Source organism: Phaseolus vulgaris, chromosome 6 (assembly GCF_051622355.1).
Source record: "Phaseolus vulgaris cultivar YP4 chromosome 6, ASM5162235v1, whole genome shotgun sequence".
NCBI classification, from domain to species: domain Eukaryota; kingdom Viridiplantae; phylum Streptophyta; class Magnoliopsida; order Fabales; family Fabaceae; genus Phaseolus; species Phaseolus vulgaris.
The window spans coordinates 4,244,568-4,254,662 of record NC_143503.1 but is presented as its reverse complement, the minus strand read 5'-3'; the positions used below and the strand labels follow the sequence as shown (position 1 = coordinate 4,254,662).

The 10,095-nt window shown below is 35.4% G+C and overlaps 1 protein-coding gene across 1 annotated transcript; it reads left to right on the top strand.

Moving 5' to 3' along the window:
- Window positions 1-2,287: 2,287 nt before the first annotated feature.
- LOC137830946 (receptor-like protein EIX2) lies at window positions 2,288-5,100 on the top strand. The gene has a single exon (XM_090303005.1). The coding sequence runs from the start codon at window positions 2,440-2,442 to the stop codon at window positions 4,969-4,971; it is 2,532 nt and encodes an 843-aa protein (XP_090159131.1). The 5' UTR covers window positions 2,288-2,439; the 3' UTR covers window positions 4,972-5,100.
- The last annotated feature ends 4,995 nt before the right edge of the window (window positions 5,101-10,095 follow it).

The window sequence follows — 10,095 nt, the reverse complement described above, 5'->3', positions numbered from 1 at the left end:
AGGTCAACTCGGCTGTTGGGCCTATGAAGTGGGCCATGTGTTAGGCCCAATTTTGTTTATAAGTCTGTTGATGCATAATTAAAATAATCTTTGTATAAATTAGTATAAGGTTGTTAGTAAAAGGTATTTTTGAACCTATGGGTACGTATAGTACCTGTGGTGCATAAGTCAAGTAAATGTTTCTTTTAACCTAAGTATGTCTGTTATAGGGCACATAGTGGTTAAGTTGCATGCATGGTAAAGGATAACGTTGCACCATGAGTAGGGTGCCCGCGTGATGACTTTTTACGGCAAGTGCACCGCATTGTCAGAAGTAATAATTGTCCGTAAGGACGGATATCGATCCCACAAGGAACTATGAATTATCGAGTACAATAATCACTAAATATAAAAACAAAACAATAAAAAGAGTTTTGAATTAATTGTGTTGGCACTGATCAATAAGAAATCAAACAAATAATTAATTGCTTCAATTGGAAAAACAAGGATTAGGTTTCATCTCTCACACGCTCATGTATTTTGATTAGCATGTTAATATTAAATTCTTTGATTGAAATTGATGCCCGTAGAAAATTCATTTATATCGATCCCTCGCATATAAAATCCTTAAGAATCACACTCAGACGTTAATGACAATTAACATTTCAAGTCTATCCCTAACACTCAAATATGTTAAGTATTGTTGTTTAGGTCCAAACCCTAAAAACACCTCCCGGTCAGATTTAAGATTCTCAATTTGTCACGAAAAGTTAAAAGTAAAACAACAATACCAATAATCAATCAAGAACTGAATATTAATATATAAGATATCACCTCAATACATAAGAGTTTGAGCAGATTGCTCTCAATCTCAAATGGTAGAATTAGCCACGCATACTTCTAACACCTTCCATTCTTCCAATTGGGTTACAATTCACTATGGTGTTTTCCTCTCAATTTGGCACACTAGGGTTGAGCCTCTAGCCCCCTATTTATCCTAGTTTTCTAGGGTTAGGTCGCTTCTTGTGTCATGCTAATTGGCTAAATGATAAAACATAAAAAAGACCCAATCTTTCTTTGCATCTTTTTCCATTCTAGGACCTTCCAACTTTCTCTTTTTAGCTCAAATTATTCTTCTTTACTCCAAATCTTCAATCTTCCCTAAAAATATGCAATTAACACCAAATTTGGGAATAAAATGCTCTTATTCAAATAAAGCTCATAAAAAATGTAAAAATGTATAAATTCATAAATTATGAATTATTTTATATGTAATTAGCAATAAATCCTCATAAGTGTCTATATTTTATATGACATATTACTGAAATTAGACACTTATCACCACGTAAATAGAATATCTCCCTGTTGTTGGCGCTTAAGATGGTGCCCTGTTGGCAAGTGGTTATTTTGTTATTATTAGATGCTCTCATTAGAGATAAGATTCCTTTTTGTTGTAGCACCTCGAGAGAAGGTGCACATAAATAGAGTTGTTTCTTGTTATGTATGCTTTCAGTTGAGATTAGATTTTCATAAGAGAAAGTTGTTACAAGAGATAAACTTTAAAATGGGCTTGAGACCTCTGGTAAATGGACGTTTTTTCTGAGACTGAAACTGAATACTCCTTTAATTTGAGTAAACCCTTACTAACTTGATCGTCAGAGTGTAATCAATAGGCAGGGCCCCATCTGTTTCAAACGGAGCCACGTTACAGTTCAACAAGACGTAAAACCGATTCTAGAAGAGACACACCAGAACTAGAACTTGTCACCAAAGTCAACAGGCAACAAAGTCAACCAGCGAGAACAAGTTTAAATAGGTATTAGGTTCCTTATATATTATTCATTTTTAGTACTCCATAAATCATTTTTCTAAATTGAGTACCTAATAAATTTTAAAAATTTGGTTTAAGCGTGTGAATATTTTATTCTTATATTTCATTGCTTTCTTAAATGATCTGAAATACTTTTAAATTTCTTTTTGATCCCTGACCTTGTTTCTGTCATTATATGATAGATAACGTAGAGTACGATTAGAGGTAACATAAATTATCAGCTTGAAAAAAAAAATGAATACTGAAATAATTTAAATGGTTATTTAATTACAGATCACCATGTATGGTAAAAAAGTACTTTTTAAAATAATTATCTTTAAAGATTACTCTCAATGATTTATGATTGAAATGAGAGTAATTAGTGTAAGATGTGGAGAATGGAAGAACAATTAGTTTAATAGTAGTAAAACCAACAAATGTAGAATAAATACCACAATTGAAGATTATAGTGTTGTGTAGAAGAATCAACACGCAAGCTTTCTGTGTTGAATCTTTCCTGATTCCTGTATGCTTACTTACTTGATGTCACGAACATGATTGATACGATATTTATAGGGGCAACGCAACATGTGCTACATAGATAAAGTGGTGAGAGTCAGCACTCACATCGAGTTCTCATTTTCCAAGCCATGTTTCCACAACTTTCAATTATTCTTCTGTGGTTGTTATGCGCAACCATGTTCAACAGAGGTGCGTGTGGAACCAGTTTTCACCTTCTTTGCAACGAAAAGGATCGATCTGCATTACAGATATTCAAACTTGGTGTTGTGAACCATTCCAACAAGCTCCCTTCCTGGTCCTCTCAACAAGATTGCTGTTCATGGAAGGGAGTCCACTGTGACAACACCACAGGCAGAGTTACAAGGCTTGATCTAAAGCAACAATACTTGGAAGGTGAAATCAACTTGTCTTTGTTTCAAATTCAGTTTTTGAGCTACTTGGACTTGAGCTTGAATGGCTTTACTAGTTTAAGTGCACCATTTGATGCTCATGCTAGCTTCTCTAATGTCCAGTTTCTTGACTTATCCTTTAATGATGATCTTCATGTTGATAATCTCCATTGGCTTAATCAACTTTCTTCCTTGAAATATCTCAACCTTAGTGAAATCAATCTTCAAAATGAATCCAACTGGTTTAAGTCAATGCAATTGCATCCATCACTATTAGAGCTAAGATTGGCAAGTTGTCATCTTACCAATATCTATCCATCCATCAAGTTTGTCAATTTTTCTTCACTCTTATCTCTTGACCTCTCTGGGAACCATTTTGGCTCAGAATTGCCTTATTGGCTTTTCAACCTCTCCAGCATCTCCAGTATTGACCTCAGCTTCAATTTTCTGAATGGTCCCTTACCAAAGAGCTTGTTGAGCCTTGGAAACCTTAAATCTTTAAGGTTGAACAACAACGAAATCAATGGATCCATCCCAGAATGGCTAGGCCAACATGAAAAATTGCAATATCTTGGTTTGTCAGAGAACATGTTTGATGGTTCAATCCCTTCATCAATAGGAAATCTCTCATCCTTGGTTGACTTGAGCATCAGCTCCAGTTCATTGAATGGTAGTCTTCCAACCAGCCTTGGACAGCTCTTCAATTTGAAAAGTTTGTTCATCGGTGGTGAATCCTTGTCAGGTGTACTTCATGAAAACCATTTTACCAAAATGTCTAATTTAGAAGCACTGGTGTTGAATGCTCCTTTTTCATTCGACTTGGCTTCTGACTGGATTCCCCCATTCCAGTTGGAGGGCATTAGTTTGAGCAATTCAAAGTTAGGTCCTAAATTTCCAGAATGGCTTTACACACAGCACTCACTAGTATATCTAGAGGTTCCTAATTCAAGTATCTCATCCATAAATGGTGACATGTTTTGGAGGTTTGTAGCTAATATTACACAGCTCAACATCTCCAAGAACAAAATCACTGCAGACTTAACAAACATCACACTGAACTCACAGCTCATATTTATGGATCATAATAACTTCACTGGAGGGCTCCCACATATATCAGCAAATGTTATCTATTTGGACTTATCCCGAAATTCTTTCTACGGACCCATTTCCCCTTTGTTCTGCCACAAGTTGGGTAGGGAAAACAATTTGGACTATTTGGACATATCATTCAATCTTTTAACTGGAGGAGTTCCTGATTGTTGGGAGTATTGGAAGGGTTTGTCTTTCCTTTTCATGGAGAGTAACATGCTAACAGGTGAACTCCCTCCATCAATGGCCTCATTCATTGATCTCATAGCACTGGATTTGCACAACAACAGCTTGTCTGGCCATTTTACATTGGACCTATCAAACATAACAAATTTGGAATTCATCAATATCAAACAGAACAACTTTTCTGGGACTGTACCAACAAAGATGCCGCGTGCTATGGAAGTGATGCTACTGGGATCTAACCAATTTGAAGGAAACATTCCAACCCAGCTATGCAATCTCTCTTCACTGATTCAGTTGGACCTTTTCCAAAACAAACTCTCAGGACCTATTCCTTCATGCATCAGTGGCATTCCTAGCATGGGTGGAGAACAAAGAACAAGCCATTACCCGTTTGAGTTCAATTTGTACAACAAAGGCCAGGAGTTAGAGTATGAAGACTATGGATTGCTGAGAACACTTGACCTTTCATTTAACAACTTGTCAGGGGAAATCCCCGCACAAGTTTTCAGTCTTATTCAGTTACAATCCTTGAACTTGTCTAGAAATCATTTCACAGGAAAGATATCAAGGGAGATTGGAAGCATGAAGAACTTGGAATCTCTTGATCTGTCCAGCAACGAACTTTATGGAGAAATTCCTGGTTCCATTTCCTCTATATCTTTTTTGAGCTTCTTGAATCTGTCATACAATAATTTCACTGGACAAATCCCAGTTGGGACTCAGCTTCAGACCATGAATGCTTCTAGCTTTGCTGGTAATCCTACGCTTTGTGGAGCTCCTCTACAAATTAACTGCACACAAGAAAGTAGTAATGTTGACGTGTCAAAGCAACATGCAGGAAGCAATGATGGTGCCTTTGAAACCGAGTCACTCTACCTTGGAATGGGTGTTGGTTTTGCAGTGGGATTTTGGGGCCTTTGGGGTTCTCTATTCCTTAACAGGACATGGAGGCATGTATATATTCGGTTCCTTAATTATGTTGCAGACCAACTTTAGTGTCACATGACTCCTCTAAGGTAAATGAAAGTTGATAACTCTGTCAAGATGTTTATACTTCATTGCCTCGTTTGTTTTGTGGACTCATATGCATTGTTCTATGCACCATATCAAGTTTATTTTTCACCATGTATATTTTTTTTATACTCTTCAACTATGGCTTTGCAGGCAGGATGCAAACTTTCCTAATTAATAACTTCATTTTTCTTTAGATGATCTTTGCCAAAAGATTATGCTGTCTTAATTTACTTTCCAGTTACCAAAACACCAATTATTTGATGCATGTATCAAGATATCCATTATCTTTGCTAACAATTACATTTATAATACTTGCAGTAACTAACTCTTAAATGCTTTTGTCTAAAGTTGATGAACAGTAACTTAAAAATATTTATTCAAAAATTGAAACAGAAAAAAATAAAAGGTCACATTATGTGTATTTATGTACAAAAAATACAATATCTAACACTCCTCTTTGATTTTTGAGCTGCAAACTCCAATCTTCTGTCTTAAGCTCCAAGCTTGAGCTGGAAGTGGCTTGGTAAACAAATCCACAACCTGATTTTCAGTTTTACAGTAACAAAGAGACACATCACCATTCTTCTGCACTTCTCTTACAAAAAAATAATTTGATATTAAAGTGCTTAGTTTTGCCATGAAAAATTGGATTGTTTAGATATTGCAATAGCCGCTTCGTTATCAACAAAAATCTCTGTTCTTTGCTTTTGCTCCAAATTTAAATAATAAAGGATCTTCCTTAACTAGAGCTTGATTCACAATAGTCGATACATCAACAAACTCTTCCTCAGTAGTGGATTGAGCTATTGTTTCTTGCTTCTTTGAACTCCATGAAAACATCCTTGATCCAAGGTTAAAACAATATCCAGATGTACTTTTCATGTCATCAATTGAACCTCCCCAATCACTGTTAGAGAAATCAGTTAACTTAAACTCCTTATGCTTCAAGAACTTAACTCCAAAGTTCCAAGTTCCCTTGATGTATCTGATTACTCTCTTTGCAGCCCTCATGTGAGTCTCATTTGGGCAATGCATGAATCTGGATAAAATGCTTACTGCATTTAGAATGTCAGGTATGGTTGTTGTCAAATACATTAGACATTTTATCAAGCTTATGAATTCAACTTCATCAACTTTGGGAGATTCATCTTCTTTGACCAACTTCTCCTTTTGATTCATGGGAGTTCCCATTGCCTTGCAATCTTCCATCTGAAACTTTTTAAGTATTTCTTTTGCATACTTCTTCTGACAAATGAATACTTCATCCTGACTTTGCTTAATTTCCATCCCAAGAAAGTAAGTCATCAAGCCAAGGTCTGTCATTTCAAAGACCATCTTCATGTTCAAGTTGAATTGATTGACTTGATCAAGATTATTTCTAGTGACCCAAAAATTACCTACATAAAGAGAGATGATTATAAGTATGCACCATCATGCTTGACATATAGAGTAAGTTCAGATAAACTTTTCTCAAACCCCAGACTAATTAGGCAATCTTTTATTCTACTGTACAATGCCCTTGGAGCTTGTTTCAGGCCATACAATGCCTTCTTCAGTAAGTACACTTTGTCTTCATTTCCTTTGTCCACAAAGCCTTCAGGTTTCTCAACATAAATTTATTCTTCAATCCATTTAGAAATGTTGATTTAACATCCAACTGAAACACTTTCCATTTATTTTGAGCAACGAGAGTGAAAAGCAATCTGATTGTGTCAAGCCTAGCGACATGTGCAAATGTGTCTGAATAATCAACTTCAAACACTTGAGCATATCCCTTGAGTACTAGCCTTGCTTTGAGCTTGTTGACTAAGCCATAAGGATTTAACTTAGTCCTATATACCCCACTGCACTCTTATTATTTTCCTATCATATGGTATATCAACCAGCTCCCAAGTTCTCTTTTTCTCAATCAATGACATCTCCTCCTTCATTGCAGCCATCCAATGTTTATTATGTTTTGCATCATGGTATCCGACAGGTTCACAAACAACCACTTTGCATCTCTGATAAATATATCAGAGAGTGATCTTGTACCTCAAATCGGTGTATTATCTGTTATTTCATTCCGTCATTCTTCATTTACATGTTCTTCTACAATGTTGACAATGGATAAATACCTTGATTGATTAGGAATCTGATTTGACCTATTTGATTCTTCCCAACTCCATTGTTCATCTTCCACAAAATAAACATCTTTTCTTACTATAATACGTCGAATATCTAGTTGAAACACCCTGTAAGCCTTGGAATTAGTACTATAACCAACAAAAATTCCAATTGTTGTCTTCTTGTCAAGCTTGTCACATTTGGTTTGTGGAATATAAGTGAAACATAAGCAACCAAACACTTTAAACAAATTTAGAGAAGGTTTGTATCCATACCAAGCTTCAAATGGTTTTTGATCTTTCACTGCCTTTGTTGGTATTCAATTTTGTAAAACAACAATAGTGCTTGGTGCTTCCGCCCAAAAACAATTTGGGAGATTCTTCTCATGAAGCATGCAACGAGTCATTTCCATTATAAATCTATTTCTCCTCTCACTAACTCCAGTTTGTTGTGGAGTGTGTGGGTCTTTTAATTGATGCTCAATTCCTGCCTCCTCACTAAAACCAATGAAAGTTTCTGAAGTGTACTCTTTGCCATTATCAGATCTTAAAATCTGAATTGTGCAACCACTTTCATTTTTCACCCTGCCCTTGAATTTCATAAATACACCAGCAACTTCTGATTTTTGTTTCAAAAAGAAAATCAAACACATTCTTGTTAGATCATCAATGAAGGCTATAACATAAAGGTTACCATTTAATGATGGTGTTCTTTGAGGACCACAAAGATTAGTGTGAATGAGCTTCAATTTCTTCGAAGCCCTCATAGCTTGTTTAGGGAATGATTGCTTGTGTTGCTTCCCAAATTTGCATGCTCGACAGTAGGCCAGGTCATCATCAGGATCAGAAAGTCCTTCTACCAGCTTCTTTGATTTCATTTGAAGCAGCCCTCGATGATGAAAATGCCTGAGTCTTTTGTGCCAAATTTTAGTGTCACTTTCTTTGGATTTAAAGGCCATGTGCTCCTCCTCCATTGGATTGAGAGCAAAACACTTTCCCTTCATTTCAACTTTAAACAAATCTTTGCCATCAATATCTTTTATTCAATAATGTTTATTTTCAAATATCACTTTATAAACTTTTTCCAACAATTGACCAACACTCAGAATATTTTGATCAATCTCTAGCACAAAAAGAACATCTGTAATGATTTTTGTACCTTTATAGCTTGTGATAGCTACTATGCCTTTTCCTTTTACTGGCAGGTGTTCACCATTTCCAATCCTCACCCTTTTAATCTCAGTAGTTCTCAATTCCTTGAAGATTTCCTTGTCACGTGGTTGGTGAAACCACTGTCAACCAACCAAATTTCACTTGATTCTCTATTTGAAGTGGCTACGAACAATTGATCTTCCTCTTCTTGATCAACAATTTGAGCATCTATATCTTGTTACTGACTTTGGTTTCTACAAATGACTGCTTCATGCCCTCGTTGATTGCACTTGCTGCACTTAGCATCAGGTCTTCTCCAACACTTAAACGATGGATGACCTAACTTGTTGCAATGCTTACAAGGAGGATAATTTCTCCTTTAGTTGTTATTGCATTTTCTTGTTGGTTCTGCTTGTTCTTGTTGCTTTTGTTTCTCCAGCCATCTTCATGTTTGGCTAGTAAAGCTCCCTCAACAGTAACTGATTCCCTCATAGTCCTTCTTTGCTCTTGTGCTTGTAAAGAATTTAATAACTCTGCTAAGGTTATTGTGGACAGATCCTTAATGTTTTCCAAGGTAGTTATGGTAGCCTCAAATCTTTCAGGAAAAATGACCATCATTTTTTCAACGATACAAGAGTCTTTAAAATCAAATTCAAGCAATCTTACTTTGCTTGAAATGTCTAGAAGCCTTTCAAAATATTCCTGGATGGATTTTGTCTCCTCAATCATCTACAACTCGAAGTCTCTATTGAGGTTCAACACTTGCATACTCTTAATTCGGTCATCGTTTTCATACTCTATTTTGAGATAATCCCATATGGCTTTGGCTGATTTGGGAGACATAATGCGTATGAACATGGTGGGAGATACTCCTACAAATAGGCATGCTTTTGCCTTTGATTTTTCCGCATTTTTCTCCTTTTGTGATTTCATTTGGGCCATAGTAGGGTTTTCTGGAAGGGGTTGAATTTCATAGTCCTCTTCTACAACTTTCCATGAATCCAATGCTTCTAGGTAGGTCTCCATACGAACTGTCCACATCGGATAGTTTTTTCCATCGAAGATTGGTGGTGCCATTGCTGAAAAACTTGTCTCGCTTTCCATTAATGCACTCTAGTGTCCTTACAAATCCCTCAAGAAGAAAGCTCTGATACCAATTTTTTGTGTTTAGGAATAAAAGGTAGACAACAAAATAAGGGGAATAAAATACTAAAGGAGGAAAATATATTAAGTGAAACAAAGCAGATCAAAATATTCATTATCTTTGCTAACAATTACATTTATTAATACTTGCAATAACTGACCCTTAAATGCTTTTGCCTAAATTTTATGTGCAGCTGCTTAAAAATATTTATTCAACAATTGAAACAGAAAAAATAAAAAATCAGATGCAATTACATGCATTTATATACAGTTAAAAAACACAATATCTAACTGACTCTGAAAGAAATTGAAAATGGATAAAATTAGACTTCTTTATCACGAGCTTTCTCAGTCTAATTTAAATACAATTCACAAACTTTTAATTATTCAGTTATCAAGGTAAATATGTATTAGAATAATATGTTTACCTGTATATAAATTAAGTTCCTCAATAAAAAAAGGTATGATTATTTTTAGCAACAATGTTTATATAAAACAGTGTCTCTTTCCCAAGGTATTTGTGTGAGTTTGGAGAAAGTACAACTTGAATTGGCTGAAATTTGTTAGAGATTAGATATAAAATGGAAGATTGAATGGAGTCACTATACGTTACGTCGAAGTAGCTGTGGTGGCATTTAGTATTGAATTGTCTTTGTAATTACTATAATATAGCAATTTGTATACCAAGCATAATGGCATTTAGTAA

Excerpts from the sequence above, each read along its gene's own strand:
- LOC137830946 (XM_090303005.1), top strand. The coding sequence starts at position 2,440 with ATGTTTCCACAACTTTCAATTATTCTTCTGTGGTTGTTATGCGCAACC.